We start from the raw sequence: 18,685 nt of genomic DNA on the forward strand, positions 1-18,685 counted from the left end.
GCGCTGTCTAACACCACTGTGGGATATTCCCCTGGTGCTGCTCTGGGAGGCCCTCCTTTTAAGCTTATAACCCAAATCTCTCTAAAGATGTTATCCATTAAAACAGGCTCCTCCTAGGCCTGATGTCGGCTTAGAGAGTGAGTGACCTATGCATGCTGTCAGTCTGACCATCTCGCCTTTCTATTACAGAGGGTGGGAGTGCAGCAAATTTGCAGCCAAATCCCTCATTTTAGACCTTTAGTCCAACCAAACCCCTTACGGTCCAGAATTATTTCCCGTCAAAAATGAGGCAGAAGAAGTGTCTCACTGACTCTGACGCCCAGTGCGTGCTTTGTCTCGGTATGCTTTGTGCACAGCAAACAGACAGACAATCAGGCAGACACAGCAGGTGTTCATTCATTACACAGGGCACTCACAAGATGTGGCTCTGTCACAAACAGGGTCTGTCTTGCTGGCCATGTGATGCTGTCACACAAGTCTACAGTGCAGCATGAGTGGAGCCTCCACAGGGCATCCAGGCACATTCCACGAGAACCTTATCCCCATTCACGTCCCTCCTTAATGGCAGACATCTGTGCAACTGTATCTTGGGGTCCTTCATGCTCTTTCATCGATATCTATCCTCGTGATGTATCTTGCCTGATTCATTCAGTTTTAAACATGCTAGATTGCAGACAATGGAGTTAATTTACACCTTAAAAAAATAAACCAACTAGGCCAAAAATACCCACAGTGATAAGAACTGCCATAGAGATTTAATGCTCCACTATTTTCTGTCCTACCATACGTGAGCCTCTGACAGTTTCTGGGCCCTGGTGCAGCTGCACAGGTTGCACCATGGATATTTACGCCAGTGGCTGCAGCTGTCATTAGCGCTGTCGCTGCTACTTTTTCTGCCATCTGGCTCTAAATACCAAACATAATGCACACAATGTAGTGCCATGGTCTTAATTTCAAAAACGTCAAATGCTTTACGGTTCTCTTACTGTAAGAGGCTGCCCATTCATCTCAGTGGTATTCAGAAAAACCAACAAGATCTACAACAGGTAGTCTCTTTAGCAACAGAAAAATCATCTGATACATGGAAATACTCACTCGTATTCGCTGCACTTCCAAAAAGACAGCTCTTTGGAAGGACTTCTCCCAGATAGCCAGGTCAGTGGCCAGCTCTACCCTGAAGGTGTGGCTCTGGCCGTGGCCGACCAGAATACTGAAGCACAGAGACTCATTGTCTTGCTGCTCAGGCGAATGCTCAAGCCCCAAGTAGAGCCTCGCTTGGAGCCAGCAGTCCTCAGCCATCCACAGCTGTAACACAAAATTTAAATTATTACATCATGATCATTCCAAACTGATGTCGGGGAATAGGTTGTGCTGTCTCTTTCATTTTTTAATACTTAATTCAGTGGGTGGAACGAAGAGTGCATTCCTTAATTCTCAGGTCAAATGAAGAACTTTCAGCGCGTACATTTCTCATTTGCGGAACAGGAATATCACCCTGTTTAGTAGGCTCCCCCAAACCCTTTTCTGTCTGCTTAAAATGAGAAAAAAAACGAGATGATCTGCAGTGATCATATTTTGAACAGCATCTTGCACTTAACGTACCTTGTGGACCTTGAAAAGAACCTCATAGAGGTTATATGTCGTTTCAGCTTGTCCCCAGTCAGCAGCACTGATCTGAGAAATAAACATCAAGGAATATGAGATGAAGAGGCAGCATATCAAAACAAGCTTTTTTGTACTTGTTAGCAGCACCTCCTTATCCAAATACTTAATGCAAACGAAAGCTAGGCAGGTAGCTTATGGCTGTCAGTGTCAGTGATCAAAATGGATTTATCCTGTTGAACTCTGCACAGGTAGAAAATCTGCATCAAGAAAGTAACACTTGCATTATCCACAAAGACCCCAGCGGTGTAACAAACACAGACATGCGTAGGCTCACAGTAATATTGCACAAAACAACCACAGCATGAACAGGAGAGAGATTTATCATTCACTCATTTAAAGATCCCACATATGCTTTACAATAGACAGTGGTGAAGCAAGTGTTTACATCCTTAAGTAAAAGCACAAACACCACACTGTAGAAATACTTTGCACAGGCTATAGAGAGCTGTGTGAAACGTCCATGTTTAGTTTTGAAAGTAAAAAAAAACTAATTAATCAATTAATTATCCAAAATCACACTGACATTTGTAATCATACAAATTACGAACAAGACACATGAACAGAGGACAGTTTGACATGCCACAGTGTAATTAATAAAAGTTATGGCTGAACTCCAGTTTGAGTCCTGGTATTGTTCATGGTGGCTCACTGCCATGCTGTCATGGTTTAATGGGACACTTGAATAGAACAGAACACCTGTGCTTTCCTATTATGACAATGTCTGCTGGAATAAAGACCTGTAAGGCAGGTCAACAGGCGAGTGGAGTGGCTGCAGCTAGTCCTGATATGGCTGTAACACCATCAGGACAGAGTGGATTCAAGCAGCAGAGATTACTGCTAAAAAGTAGCAAAGAATGTAAGATAGCATACACAGATACTAAGAATATAATGGATATGGTTACAAGTTACAATGACATGGGCAGGCTCATTGCCAATCACTGTGAGCTGTAGTTCATTTGAATGCTAACTATTTACTAGCTACTTTTATAAAATTATTATTAGGGATTAAAACATTTCACGACTGAGGCAAATCAGATCAGACAATTCAGAAAAAAGAAACATTTAAATGGAATAAAAATGCCTCATTACTGTAAAGACAAAAACAGCGTAAAAAAATAGATTGGACATGTTAGAAATCAAACTGTGCACTGGGTTAAATGAAAAGGTTTTTTTTCTTTTTTTTAAAGGTACATTTTGAGAAATGGTTTAAAAGATTTAACTGATTCTGCAGCCTCAGATCTTCAGGCAGGGAGGGGCCCTGACCGCAAAAGCCAGGTCACCTTTAGTTTTGAGCCGGGACTTAGAAACAGCCAGCTGAGCCCTGTCAGAGCAGCAATTCAGCGATACAGCCGGGAGCTGAACCACAAAGTGCTTACAGGTGATCAGTAAAATCTTAAAACCCATTCTAAGACTTACCGGTGAACTAAAACATGCCGACAAAATAACTGTTTTTTAACGTTGCTGAGATCACCTGTTGAACTGTAGAAGAGTGCTGATACTGCAGCGTTAGTTTCACAAGGACAGATGAAAGAAATGCTCGATCAGAGAAGCATGAGCCACAAAGGTGACTTTGGCTCTAAAAGGCTGAATCAAACTGCAAGAACATTACTTAACAGTTCTTTTTACCTGTGAGCAGGCATGCATGTCAACATGGCTGATGAAACCTTTCTGCAACATTTCTACAGTAAAAGTATGAACATGATAAACCCAGCTCCACTAAACATTTGGCTGGATTAGCTACTGCATGATAACATCAGCGAGGTGACGCCGCACATGGAGAAGTACCCGGCTGACAGTGACAGTATTATATCAACAATCCCAACGACACAATACCAAAACCAGTTATTTATCAGCGAAACCCTGCTACTGAGGTCCGACTGGGTTAGAGTTTACCTCAGTTTCCAAATCTAAACTCTCATCCTCCCCTTGTATCCGCATCTTGTTGGGGTGTGCAAAACTAGATCCCTGTGATTCAGTTTTTTTGAAGTGGGGTTGTTGAGCTGCAGTCAGTGTATTACCTACAGCAGATGGCCATCAGCATGCCCCCAGTTTGGAAAGGCAGGAGAAGTACTGATGCAGTGTACTGTTATAGATGGGGTCAGCACCACCTGAAAAAAGGCCCACCTTAAATAATCAGTATCTGTTGAAGTGTATGCTATATTTAAAATGTTTTCAGCTAGTTTCTTTTTTTATATTTTATATTTTCTCAACCAACCATAACTTCCCTGCAGATACTACTCTGTTTCTCCAAACTGGGGACGTACCAACTGCCATCCACTGTAGATAATACAAGGACTATGGATGAGCACCTACTACAGCCCCACTTAAAAAAAACTATCCCTTTAAAATGACGACTATGCTCAAAGTTTGCAGCAGGCTACACTGAGCAGCGAGCATATTCTGACAGTACCTGCAGTAAGTGAGAGTGACAAGGGGCTGCTCGGTAGATTTTATTTTCCAGGATGTGTTTCATTAAGGCGCTATCCTGGTACATATTCAAGTCCTCTCTACCTCGGGGATATCGGCTACTGCCACATTTCAACAAAAGCCAGGGGACGGGTCTAGCATTTCACTAACCACCAGCTGCGTAAGGCTTTCAGTTTACCTAACCATAATTACGACGGCTCCACAATACATCCATTATGTTTAATGCAATCTGTTAAAGTGACGGCTGATGACTCCTCTCACAAACACCTCATCAGCATGATTTGTTGGTCCCATTTGATTGGCCTGTATTAACTAAATCAACAGTTTTCATTTTTGCAACTGCTCTGCATTCAGATGAAGTTGACTTCAGCTCTCACCTGCTCTCGGGCTATAGTTGTTCTTTTTTTTGCGGGAGCTAAAGGCACAAAACACATTTTTTAGTCTGCCCTCAGAGAGACTTCAGTCTCTGCATAGGAAACAATCTTGCAGTTCTTTGCCTGCGGCATGTTCGGTTTCATGGAGACATCAGTGACATTTCCTGCAGCATTTAGCCAACTTTTGTACCCTTCATGATCCATTGCGGCCATTCCCTTATGTTAACAAGCATCTGTGCAGAGATGTTGATGACGGTTTAGAAAGAACAATCACATTAGTAAGCTTCTTGAACAAATAACCTTTTAATCCAACAAGAATTTGGACACTTTTGTGCAGAACATTGATACCTTGAGTCCCTTGAGAGAATGCAGGCATCACCCACAATGCTGATCAAAACAGCAGCGGTAGTTTTCTCTTTGCGGTGGTCATGCCCTGAGCAGAGGGAAAGGCAGCCCGCCCCCACACAGGCCTGTCTGATGAAACAACAAGCTCAGTTCGAGAGTCTCTGCTTAAACAAGGCCAAACTCTCGTCCCTGCCATGGAAACAAACAGCTGGAGTGGCCATCTTTAATCCTACATGCAGCATCGATGTGGAGAAGGAATTGTCATTAAGTGCCGTTTGGGCATGCAGAGGAAGTCAGCTGTGAGCCAGCCAGGAGACAAGCAAAGTGGAGAATACATAGCTCGAGATGCCGTGCGCTGGTCCACAGCAGCCGCATAATCCATGCTCACCTACGTTACACGTGGCTCCAAGAGTTACATAAAGCACCCGCATCATCCTGGCAGGATGTGCACTTCATTTCCTCCAAAGAGGCTGGTGTCAGTGGCATGTCAAAGGGCAGAATCCTCCAGAGGAAATGGACTGCTGGCTGACAAACAGCTTGCTGACCCTCTTAGCTCTATGTCACAGAGCTCACGAGGGAAGACGATGATCTATCTTAAAGGAACAGTTTGACATTTTGGGGAATACGCTAATCTGCTTTTCTTGCTGAGCGTGAAATAAGAAGATAACCATCGCTCTCATGTCTGTACGGTAAACATGAAGCAACTGCCAGCAGCCAGTTAGCTTAGCTTAGCATGCAGATTGGAAATAGATTATATCTTATTTGTCTCATGCGCACAAAAGCAGAGGTGTAAATAGTAAATAGTAGCATAGTAGCTTTGTCTTGTTGCCGCCGTTAGGTTGCCTGGCAACCAGTGGAGACTGCCGGAAGTTACTTTGCTAAGCTTTGCTAAAAGAATGGCTTCATTCTTACTGTGATATCGATCTTCTAGTCTAACTCTCCACACACAAAAAAAGAATAAAATATTTCACAAAATGTCTAAACATTGCCTGATGATAGCGAGCTTTCTATTCTGATCAGTCTCAGGGGATGGCTCTAATGCCACATTATGGGGGTCATGAAATAAGTGTGAAACCTTTATGGACCAATCATCTTTGCTGTCCTTGTCTGGTTTCATGTTTTAATACAAGGGTCAAAGGAGATGCTGCACTGGAAGCAGCATCATGTGAGATACTGCTTTCAGGGCATCCCCTGTCACCATCCTGCTGTCACCAAACCAAACGTCCCTCTTGAGAGGTAAGGTGCTCAAAATGCAGCTTATAGAACCTCACAAAGAGTAACAGGAACGAAGTCGAACATGTTCCCAAACACAGAGGTTGAAGTCTGTCTTTAACATGCAGCTTTGAACAGGACCTAAAACCTGTTGTAGTCTTTAAAATCTAGAGGAGGAGAAAACAGGCACACAAAAGTCTGCTTAGGGACCTTCAAAATACAAAATTTAAGCCACAAAAGCTTGTCAAACGGTGTTAAAGTGTGACGAAAGCTCTCCAAAAGAAGTCAAGACAGGCCAACAGAGACCGAACTACTCATGATGTGCACAACCCACCTTGGCACTGCAAATCACAGCGTCCAGAGAGTAAACGTGATCAACCTGCTGAAACACTCGCCAAATGAAGTAAGGAGATGAAAGAGGCACATTTTGCCCGACACTGTGTTTCATACAACTGGGAGAACAGAGCTTATGTCACATTGCAACAACAAACGGCAACAGCCTTTGTTCACTGGCCCTGGCAGTCAACAGAGGCACTTTAAGCTGATACTGGACCCTTAATATCGTCTAATGGCCAGCGTCGGCCACTTGTGGTCCACCTCAGACTGCATGTACATGGGAATCATTTCATAAAATATGCAACAAAGTTTTAAATTCATTGCGCATTTTATACGTTATAAATTTCAACATTTTCTTTTTTGCAGAGTACATTTAATTTAGGTAACACACTGTGTTCTCTGAGGTCTCCCGACAACTCTAAGAGGATTTGATTCAATGTGTCATTGGGGGTATTAAGTGTCTTATTGCCCAAAACCTGCAGGCTTAGAGGCTTTTCAACCTCTGGCAAGAGTACAAATTGTGAGGTCCTTACTGAATACTTTTTTGGCCAAAACTGGTCAAATGTAAAAACAATGTACTGAATACTGCCTATTATAGGCTATAATATAAAAATATAAATACTGGCAAAACTCGATGTATTAAACATGTGCTGTATCCACTGATTACTGTGACTGTGGGTACTGCATCTTACACCTACTGTACTGGACCATCTTTGTGACATTGTGGAATATCAGCAAGGACAGAATGCATATGAAGCCAAAAAGTGATTGGCTAAAAAAATATCGGTGAGATCATAAACAGGTTTTTCCGACATCTTCTATAGCTGTATGATGGAGTGACGCTGGTGCTGGTATGGCATTGTATGTGATATTAATACACCTTCAACCAGATTAGATTGAAAAGTATAAAGTCTGGCTGGAATAGGAACCTGAAAACTTGAGGTCAAAATGGTCAAAGTTTAATATTTAAACCTCAGACATGGCAAAACTCACATCTTCTTTAACTACTAACACAGTGCACATGTTGAAAGATGTAATTAACATATAAGTGTGAAAATGAAAATAACAATAGTGTATAATGGAGTATAGTGATTGTTTCACCGTCACCTAACAGCCATGATCGCAATTCATTTAAATTCATCACCAGTCACTGCATGCCTATCTTCTCTTATTCAATCATAAGAATTGAAGCATACAGTATTTTACGGATGCTGCCAACTTGTTTCAGAAACACAAACCGTGCAGCACAGTGGGGGACAATCACAGATCGGTGAGCAGTAGCATAAAATCATCACACTTCTGCACATCCATAAACAAATTCAAAAGGCCCTGAACAAAATCCTCATGCTGAGCTGAATGTGCACTACTAATTAATCATTTGCACCTGTTTGGGTGGAAGTGATGAAGTCCAGTGTGATATCCTTCACATCTTGGGCAAAACCATTTGAAGAGAGACTTTCATTAAGACTCGTTATTTCTTTTAAATGTTTATCAAACCGGAGAATGTTAAAACAGCTATTTACCGGGGGATTTCTGAAGATATGAAAATACGGTCCTCTCAGGGCCAGGAACTTGAATGCTGAAGTTCTGCCAGCGGCGCCACCCTCGGGACTTTCACAGGCCCAACCCATGTGAACAATCTGCAGAGATGCAGAAGATGACATTTTTGAAAAAAATCAAAAAAACAGACACAATATTTGCTCAATCAACAGATCAGACCTGCTAATTGTGCAGGGACGGAGTAAAACAACAGCAGTGAGGCATCTTTGATGAGCTACTTTTAAAAGATACTTCACTGTACAGTGCTGCTGCAGTCTCAGCTGCAATGCAACAATCGACTTGGGTTGTTCCTTTGCTTTCCTCTAAGCAGCATGTCCTGTATGTTCTGCTTCATCTGCTCCACTCACTGCACATCAATTTCTATAAGCTCGCATCTCACCTATATGAATGAAGAGGTTTTGCTCAAACTGATAACACAATGAAGGCCATCTGACTGATGAGTACATGTCCAAAATCCTAACAAACTGTTTATTAGCCTGTAAATTAATCTAGACTGAGCAAACTCTCATAGTCCAAACATCTAATCAGCATCTCTTATAGGTGTGCAGTACAATAGCTAGATGAGTGCTCCACCACAATACAGTAACAATATCTAGAAGGAGATTGATTTATTCAGTTAATTTCTCAGGGACAGTGAATATTAATCAACCTTACTGTAAATATGGCAGATTTAGCTATGAGGGCAGTTTTCATCTGTTGACCCTGGCCAGGTTTGTCTAAGATCCAGGAAAATACCAGAGTAGACCAGGAGCCTGTCTGTTTTGAAGAGCCATTCCCAGCCTTAACAACAGATGTTTGATTGCTGCTCTTGTTGTCAAGATGCACATTCACAAGAGTTGCCCAAGTGGTTGAGCAGCATACCATATAAACGAGGTGTTTTTGACTCTGACACCTCCCAGCAATTCCTGTCTGTATCTGTAATAACACTGCCAAATAAAGCTACACGTCGATACTGACATGTGACTGTTGTGCTTGCGGCAATTATGTATCTGCTTTCAAACAGACATGTTGGACTGGTATGTGTCATGACCCGTGCCTTGCACGCCGGTTTTGTTAAGTGTTCTCTTGTTGATTTTGCCTCATTCAGTTTGTAAGTGTTCATTGTAGTGTCTTTGTTCAGGTTCGTTTCTCTGTTCTACTGTGTATTCCTAATGTCTTCTAGTCATGCCATGTTTTATGTGCTTGAGTTTCTAGTCTTGTCTTAGTCTATAGTCATGCCACGTTTTATGTAAGAGTTTTTGTATTGTCTTAGTTCTCTACCCTTGCCCTGTCTTGTTGGTATTTTTGTTAAGTTTCCCATTGTCTTGTCTTTGCCTGGTTTTCGTTACTTCCTGTTTTATTTTGAAGGTTCATGTTATGTGTCTTTTTATTACTTTACTTCCTGTGTTTTCCCTCCCGTGTGATTGTCTGATCGTTTCCACCTGTGCGTCATTAGTGTTTGCCCCTAGTGTATTTAAGTCCGTGTCTTCCCTTTGTCCTTGTCGGTTCGTCGTCTGAGAAATCGTAGTCATAGTCCAAGTCTGTGTTATAGTTATATTTCAAGCCATAGTCCCATTGTAAGTGTTTGTCGTGTGATTCTTTGTCATGTCCGAGTCTTGTTCCACGTAAGTGTTTCCTCGTTGTGTTATCTTTGTTCACATCCGTGTCATGTTTCATGTGAATGTCTCCTTGGTTTGTCTTTGTCCTTTGTTTCAGTCCCTGTAAGTTTGTTTCTTGTCTTTGTTCATGTCCGAGCCGTATTTCTTATGAGTTTTCCTTTTCTTATAATTTGCATAAGTCAAGCTTTGTTTTGTTCTCGCTAATTATAGCCGAATTTCAGTTCTTTGTTAGATTGTCCCTTGGTTTTGTTTTATTTAATAGTAGTGTTATTTTCCTCCTCGTTTTCAGGAGTGGATTTTGTTTCTGCTGTTCTTATTAATTCCAAGTTCTTAGTTTCTTCCTCCTATGGGAGCGTTTTCAGTTCATTAGTCTTATTGTAAATTTGTTCATAGTCTTGTTTTTGGCTTCAGTCCTGTCCCGTTTTGTGTTAGCTAGTTGCCTATGTTGTCTTAGTCTTTCCCCTGCTCCCAAGTTTGCGTGATCTGTGTGTATTCATTGTTTCCCGGTGTTGCCTTTGTTGTGTGTTTAGCCCTTGTCCCTAGAATGTTTGTTAATTATAGTTCCCATTGTTGTATCTTTAGTTGTGATTAATAAATTTATTAATTTAAATCTTATGCATCCCTTGGTTTGTCTGTGTTCATGTCCTGAGTGAGTTTTCCTTATTGTATTGCCCATAGTCTTGTTGTGTTAGTGAGTTTCTTGTGTTGCTTCAGTCTTGTCTTTAGCTTCGTTGTGTTGCGTGTTAATTGTTAGTCCATGTTCCCTGTAGTGTCTGCGCCTGGGTTCAACCCTTAAGTTCTCCTTTAGTTTCCCCTTAAGTCCCCACTTCCTGACAGTATGTCGAGGCCGGCCAGTGTCAGAATACCTGATCATCTGAAGAGCAGTATTTGTTCACGATCTTTATCTACGAGAAATACAAACAAAACAATTAGTGACACATGTAATTATGAAAAGCTTTTAAATATCGTTACAAACAGGTAATACAGGTCATACAGGTATGAACCCTTAAAACACCTAGGAATGAAATTGTGACACACACACTATAAATAAATAAAATGGTTAACCTTAACTCAACAGGATGTAATCATTCATTTAATCTCATGCTAACATTTATTTGACTAGATAACATTTTACTGTTGACAGTACCAACATCAATGACAAACAGTGCATCAGCTGGCAGCACAGAATCATCATCTGTTTCACTAATTCTGTCAATTCACACAGAAGTGACTGTGAAGATTTCTCACTAATCAGGGAGTGATGCACAAATGATGGATAAATGCATATAGAGTATAACAAGTGTGCACATTCTTCATTTGAAGGTTCACAGTCAATAGAAAGACATAAATGACTGGGAGATTGATTAATCCCAGGTTGTGACACATAAAAATGCAAAGTGTCCTAAAACAGTCAAATTTTGTTGGAGTAGCTCCCTATGAAGCATCAACCACCAGTGTTGAAGCTACTGATGCAGGACGTGTACTGAAGTGTAAAAACGTCAACATGTATCAGGAGGTGATTTAAGAAAAGCAGGATGAAGGGAGAAAAAAGAGGTATGACACACATCCCCCCCAGAGAGGAGCAAGAAAAATTTATTTCAAAGGCTATTTAAAATGTTGGGGACCTTTCTCTGGATGGAAACATCATTGTTCAGCCAGAAAAATGTTGCAAACCAGTGCAAAACATTTTCACATGGAATGGATGCCTGCTGTGTCAGCATATCACACGCAGCATGATGGCTGCTCTTGTCTCACCTCACCTCAGTTGCAAACTGAAAGTAAAATATCGCCTGAAATCCTCACATTATTATGCACTAACAAGCTGCCCGATCCTTCCTGTTTTAGTCTCTCTAAAAGAACATCAAACAGCATCAAGTAAACCTCTACCATGCCAGATGACAGTCGTTCACATTAAAAACACATGAGGGACCCAGAGGGTGTCACGGAGTCTATTTAAAGGTTGTAGGTCATTAAAACAAAAGTTCCGCTCTCTCCCAAAGCGGGCACACAATTACATCCTGATTGGCCATTTAGCAATCACACCCTACGTCTGTAATTAGGTGATGCAGGCATGAATTAATCACACTTTTTAAAAAAGGCAGCTGTGCAATCGACGAGCACGGGCATACAGTACGTCTGCATCCTTAAATGTGTCACATCATCAGTGTGATAATCAAAGTGAAATAGGAGGAAATGAGTGAGAGAAGTGCACATGCCGAATGACTACTTAGCAGTCATTAATTAGGTATGAGAGAGCCTCTTTTTTTGTCAGCAGAGGATGAGAGGCGCCAATGTGACTCAATGAGTGCTTGTCAGGAAGAGTCTATTAAAGCCGCGCGACACTGTAGAATACGTGGCTATGAAAACTGAAAAGGGGGAAATACATGGAACAACTGTGGGCAAAACAGAATTATTACATCTTTGAATGTTTTCTGTATTAAGATGGCGTGATCGACTTTAGAGGACCACAAGTGGGGAAAACGATCAAATTCACTGGCTGAAATTGTGCTTCCATAAACTAATAATCTGCTCGTTTAGATTTAAAACAACCATACGAGTCTAATCAGATGATATGAAGTGCCAGATTCTTTCTGCAAAATCTGACAAAAATCAACTGCATTAAAAAAGGTTATGTGTGCAAGCTGTTTAGCTACCGGATGTCATAAAACTTCACTCCAGTTCTCACGTATTTAACATGATCACAAGTGTGTGAAAATCTCAGTTTTTCTTTCCCCGTTCATTTTCAATAAAGACTCATGGGAAGATCCCGGCGAGTCTTTAATGTTTAGAGATGGACTTACATTCTCCTGTGTCAAGTCATTGATATTTGTAGATATTGCTTGGAGCCAGTCTGTGCTTTCTGCTGCAGTGCAAAATTGAAGAATATTGGTGCTGGCTCCTTCCAAGGCGAAGACTTCAAAACAGTTAGACCTGGAGGAGCGTAGAGGTCAAAATTAGACAGGAGTGCTGCAGAAGATTGAAAGCAATATTGCACAAAGTGAAGCTGGAGCTGTTCGTTACTTCTGTCAAGTTACTTTAAGCGATAAGACGTGTACTGCATTAGGAAGAGAAGAGCTTCTTTCATGAGCTGGATGGGCTTGTGACAACTAATTATTAAAATATCTTCAAAACCGATGCTCTGGAGAGGCACCCCTTACATATCCTGAGAATACCAGTCATATTTGTGTGGCAATATGTTTCTCCTATCACATCCTTTCTGCGGTAAGATTACAACTGTTTTTTGAAATTAAACTAAAGGCCCCAATGAGATAAAAGCAGAGCACGGCTAACGGCTCCAATTAAAAGGAGACATGATCAGGAGCCCTCGGTTTTAACAGTTTGGGGGCGCACACGAGTATACTGCAAGTTGTAGCTGAAGTCAAAAGGTTAAAGAATTCTCACATTCAATCAAACTTTGGTCCGATAAGGAGACGCTTTGGCTTCAGCACTGACTCCACTGACAGATAATCACATCACTCCCTGCCTCCACAGTTCATCAATGGTACTTCTGAGGTACGCGTTCTGTACGAGGCTCATTTATTGCCAAGATCTGTCCCACCGTCAACTGCAGGAAACAATGCAATAAACCCAACACAGTTGGTAATTTTGTAAAAAGAACATTCCCATCCTTTCCCAACGAGCCACCTGGTTCCACAATGGATACAATGTTCTCGCCGAAGCTGTAAAATCCATGTTGCACTGGTACACATTCATTGTAGGCCACACTGGGCCATCTGAGAGAGGCGGGGGGGATCATGAAAGATTGCTGCAGAACACAAAGACGTCCATTCCTCCTTTACATACCCCTGGTATGGATTGTTACAGTAAAAATTACACAGACTGCACTTATCAAAAATGAGACAATCCAAAATGTTTCCTACATCAAAAACATCCTGTGATCGATGTGGACGGCTTTATTAGCACAGATGTTGGAGCTGCCCTGGCATTGTTAATTACTGGGCTAAATTATTCCAAACTCTGTGCGAGGCGTCACAGAAACACCTCAAACCAGACCCATTTCTGACAGTGTTTGTGAGTGAGAGCGGCTATGATAGAGCTGTCACATAACTAACATAATATGACATGTTTTGGGACCCCGTTAGCATGAAGGCTGGCTTTGTTAAATTGGAAACTGAAAAACCTCACTTAACCTTGCTGAAAGATGTGATGGAGCACTTACTGTTGGAAAGAATGTGATTTTCACTGAGAGGAAAGGTGAATATGTAATTTTTGATTTGGCAACCTTTCAGAAACTCTTTCAATAATGGTGAAATCTGTTTTTTTTTTTCATTTGATTGTTTTGTTTTTGTATATTTGATTTGTTTTTCTCCCTTGCACTAATAAATGTAGAAATTATCTGCACAATTAGATGAGTAATTCTATTTTTTAAAAATCCTGATAAACAGAAGAGTTAAAGGAGCAGTTTGTCGTCTTCTGGAGGATGGTTTGACAAGAGGACTGATACGGCTCTCATGTTTGGAAATATAAAGCTACAGACAGCAGCAGGTTAGCTTAGCTTAGCATAAAGGCTGGAAACAGGAGGAAACAGCTAGCTCAGATCCGTCCAAATGTAACACAATCCACTTACAAGCAGGTCCAAACATCGCTAGTTAACATGTTATATCTGTTATGTTTAATTCACACAAAAAGTGCAAAACAGTCAATTAGCAGTTTTACAGGGAGTATTTCTCGGCTGGGAGCGGTAACTTCCTGGCATCTTCCCTGGTTGCTTGGCAACTGAGCCAGGCCAGGAAATAGTCTGGCACATAGAGGTGCTGGTAGGCAGATTTTATTACCTTCGGAAAGAGCCAGGCTAGCTGTTCACCCTTGTTTCCTGTCTTTGTGCTAAGCTAAGATAACCAGCTGCTGGTTGTGCTTTCATATTTAATAGATGTGGGAGAGTGACATTGAAGTTCTCATCAACAGTAAACAAATACCACAATATCAAACTATCCCTTTAACTCACTTCTAAATCATTAAAGTGCATTTCAGGAGGTGCCACTAAAAAATAAAGCGGTGATGAAATATCCTTTCTAATATTTTTGATATATGCGGTATGCGTAATTTGCACTGACTAAATCCTTGAACAGAACTGAAGAAAGCTCCCTGCATAATATCCCCAAATAGACCAGGGGCTGTCAAAATAATACACCTTGAAGTTGAAGTTGAGAAAGCTGCCTTTCTCAAACCATTTACGGCAAAAAAAAAAAAGATTTTTTTGGAGGGGGCATCATCGGGGTCCATTTTTTGCATTCTGTCATTGCCTTAAGTGAAGTGCAGTGCTTTACTAACACAATTAAATCTCTCAGTAGACGGGATGTTGATGAGGTCATCTCAGGGTGATGGCACTCATCAGCGAAATGTGATACTTTCTGACATCTAATTTCAGTGCATTTTCATACTGCTGACACTTTTAGCCTCAGAGATAGTTGCCACTAAACACGGAGGCAGTTCTGGGTGACGGGTAAGCAATCTCATTCGTGTGGAAGAAGGGCTAGAAGAAATGTTGAACATTAGGTAGTGCACACGAGGAGCAGGGAGATGTCGAGGAGGCGCGTGAGGTGAAGGCTGAACACAAAACCGATAGACGGTATCAAATGCACAGTACGAAGAGGGAAATCTCCCAAGACAGCTCCTAAACCGAACAGTTCACCCTCACTCACACACGCAGCATTTCCTTGAGGTTAGACGTTACAAAGTCAGCATTCCTAACAAATCCTCTGGTGAGCATGACTTTCATACTGCATCTGCAATAGGCTTGTTAAAATCTTATGTTCCGCTGCCTGTGTACTGACCCAGGAGCTCTCCAGGGGCGATTTTTACCAGACTTAAATGTCGTTTTTTGATTTAATAAGAGTGCAAATTATGTCTGCCTGGCCGAGCTTTATGCAGCGATTTGTAGGACTGTAAAGCATCATATCAATGTTCTGAATTACTTTTTCAATGCTTTGTGTTGCAAAACCAGCAACAGCAAAACATCTGTACGTCTGTCAGTGAGTGCTGCAGAGATGAAGTGAGCGAATGATGAAACGACGTAAGACGCAGAATCTACAGTATATCAGTTAGATCCCTTTCAATTAATGCAAAGGCTTTGAGAGCACGCAGGAATGTGGGGAACGCAAGGAGGGATGAAAGTGCAACGAATGAAGAGCTCCAAAAGCAGAGATTAATCAAAGCAACAAACAGCTGGGGAATCCTTGTCAGGGCAACACGACCCTGTCAGAAGGAGCTGCTGAAGCTCTTCCACCTTTAGTGAGCAGGACTAAAATCCTTACTGAGAGATAGCATCGAGGGAGAGTGTGCTTCTCTCTCACATCTGCATCGTTCCCTGTCCTCTGACAATGTTTTTTTCGTCACTGTGTGCTTGCTAATGGTGGGAACTGCTGCGTGTATATAAACAATATTATAAAGAGTACTGTCTAGACCTGCTCTATATGAAAAGTGCCCTCAGATAATTAGTTACTATTTGGTGCTATACAAATACAATTGACCTGAGTGGCATAAATCGTGTCTTGCCTGCTGACGAGTAATAAAGATTGAGACAGACCAGAGACATGTCGCCCAGTCATTCAGGATGATACATGGAGGATATATGGGGAAAAGGTGTCTCTGAGAGGAATCCAGCTGTTAGTGATACTGCGAATGGCAATGAGAGGGAAAATGTGCCATGTCTACTGATTTGTGAGGCGGAGAAACAGGCAGGCTTTGGGGCATTTCGTTTTCCGCATAATTAATCATGGGAACGTGTTTGCTTTTGATTGCCTACCAAGAAGTGCATAGATGCAAGTTCAACTCTGAGTCCATGACACTGATCAGACCAGAAACAAACAGCTGAAATAAAAACATGGGACTGGTTCACCAAGTCTAATGTTATATTAACTAAGCAATTTCTATGTGGCTCAAACTGAATGCAAATGACTGCAGGCTTTTAGATAAGAAACCAACCAATAACACAGAAAAGCCCTATTAATTTGCAAGTTTCTTTCCCTTTAAACATATCCGTTTCGACAGCTTAAACAAAAGGCTGAGAATACCCCACTGACAGACTGAGGAGCAGGTCTGACACCTCACACTTGCCAGGAAAACCTGTGCAAAGGGAGGAATCAAGACCTGCTCTCTGCTTTTTCACTGTCGGCTATCCATGTGGCCTTGTTTTCAGACTCCTTTTTTAAACATGAACACAAGAACAATTCCCAAACTCGTGGAGGGGATCTAAACTGGGTAGTCGAGTGAAAAACTATAAACTATTTGTCATCCCAATTGGGAGCATGTGTACAAGCAAGGATCACTTGAACACTGTAAAAACCTTCCAAACACGATAACAACATGCTCTGCAGGGTGGGCGTCAGCTTTAGATGAGAACATGACTCCCATCAGCACTAATAGTAGCGCCTCATGCTTCACCCAGTTATACAGTGATAGTGTCCACAGCTGACACTCTTCAATAATAATATGATAATAATGATAATAATAATGATTCATAGCTTTGCTGGTACTTTAAGAAGCTTGTTCCTTATTGCAAATGTGCAAAGCTCCAACTTTCTACCTCAAGCCCAGCTGGGCCAGTGCCAGTGACAGTAGCTGTTAAATTCCCCCATTTTGTTAACTGCTGCACAATGGCCTTGTTAATGGTCAGTCAGCAAATGTGCTAGCTCATTAGCTTAGCTTTGTTGCTAATGAGGCAATAAGCTTACAGTGTGTTCTTAACTTACTCATAAGTTTATTCATAACTCCCGCTGTCTCACCTCCTTTCTGCAAACCATTGTTCTGTTGTGGAACAGTTTCAATCCCACAGAGGAGGGTAAATAAAACTCAATGGTGCAACACTGCTAAAACGCCACAATAGCCTCCATTGTTGTGGACTCTCCGGCTTTCAGTCTCCTCAAAGGTCAGCATTGTCAAGACAGCTTGTTATTCATCTACAGCGCAAGCTTGGCCGTCACCAAAGTTGACCTCTACACTTAACTTTTGTTCAGATTAATTTCGCCTCCTCCTGACTGTGGGGGACTCCATTGGAATTAATTCATTTAGTCCCTGCTTTAAATCCTGCTGTGGCCAGGCCTTTACAGCCCAATACACAACAACCAAACCAGCTCTGCCTAACGTGAAATAACCATACTTATTTGTCTCCAAACTGTACAAGCTGTAACAAAACGAATATGAACGATGGGTGTGAGATGAGGTGTGAGCAATAAATTTGAGTTTGAGAATGAAAAGCACACTTTAACTGTTTGTTACACACCAATCTGAGAGACAGACAACCAAATCAAATTCAAAGGATCCAATAAATCTGACCTTTACTATTCATTTAGAAAACACATGAACTAAGTAGCAGTTCAAGTTCTTTTGGCAGTTTGCTAACTGGGAAATATTATACAAATCAGACCTGTGATTAAAAAGGTTGGAGGGAAAACTTGACTTCAGGCAACAGATCTATTGTTTGCACAGCAGAGGTTTATTTCCACATTGCGCTATGAATTGTGATGGTGATACTCACCTGTTCTGCCATCAGAAGATACTGATAGGGGTATTACTAACTGACTTTCAAAATCTCCTACACATTCAATGACTTCACAAGACCATGCTCCATTTGGGGTGCCAACCATGAATCATTTGTGTCCGGCCAGGTTAGGGTTAGGGTTTGGGTACATTTGTCGCCAGCAGCCTCTCCCCTAATCTCACAGCTGTCATCTTTTGTCATTTAAGCAAAAAAAAAAAAAAAAAGGAAAAGGAAAAGGAAACAGAAGCTTTGTTCTAATAAAAGTTCAAGTTTTCGTGACTCATTATTTTGTGTTTGTCAATGATAGCACAACAGATCTTTTGGCTACAGATCATAACAGTACTAGAAAGGATTATCATAAATTATCTAATCTAACAGACATCTTGTCAAAGATCATCTGCGCCTGTTATCAGTCACACTAATCTGATCTGTGTTTGTGTGTTATATACCCACGTAAGCCATGTTTTGTGGAGTAAACTCCGATATTGATGTGCTGCTCTTTGCCTCCAGGGCTCCTTATTGACTGAACTCTGCCATTCCCGATTCAGCATTGGTTTATTTGGTTTAGTGTGACTTGGCTCCAAATCTCATCAATACATTTGTTCAATATTTCACATAGCATTAAGCAGTCATTAAACTGCTGATTGGGCTTAACATCTAACACAATT

The 18,685-nt window shown here is 41.4% G+C and overlaps 1 protein-coding gene across 1 annotated transcript in view; it reads right to left on the bottom strand.

Annotated features, from left to right (window-relative positions):
• The window catches only part of sntg2 (syntrophin, gamma 2), an 81,245-nt gene that overhangs the window by 14,791 nt on the left and 47,769 nt on the right, over window positions 1-18,685 (bottom strand). Inside the window, exons 10-14 of the mRNA XM_041954444.1 lie at window positions 12,319-12,448; window positions 10,384-10,422; window positions 7,883-7,999; window positions 1,603-1,674; window positions 1,096-1,305 (exon numbers count right to left, since the gene is read on the bottom strand). Of these exons, the coding sequence (XP_041810378.1) occupies window positions 1,096-1,305; window positions 1,603-1,674; window positions 7,883-7,999; window positions 10,384-10,422; window positions 12,319-12,448 (568 nt within the window). The remainder of the gene's footprint in view (window positions 1-1,095; window positions 1,306-1,602; window positions 1,675-7,882; window positions 8,000-10,383; window positions 10,423-12,318; window positions 12,449-18,685) is intronic.

Source organism: Chelmon rostratus, chromosome 15 (assembly GCF_017976325.1).
Source record: "Chelmon rostratus isolate fCheRos1 chromosome 15, fCheRos1.pri, whole genome shotgun sequence".
In the NCBI taxonomy this organism is placed as follows: domain Eukaryota; kingdom Metazoa; phylum Chordata; class Actinopteri; order Chaetodontiformes; family Chaetodontidae; genus Chelmon; species Chelmon rostratus.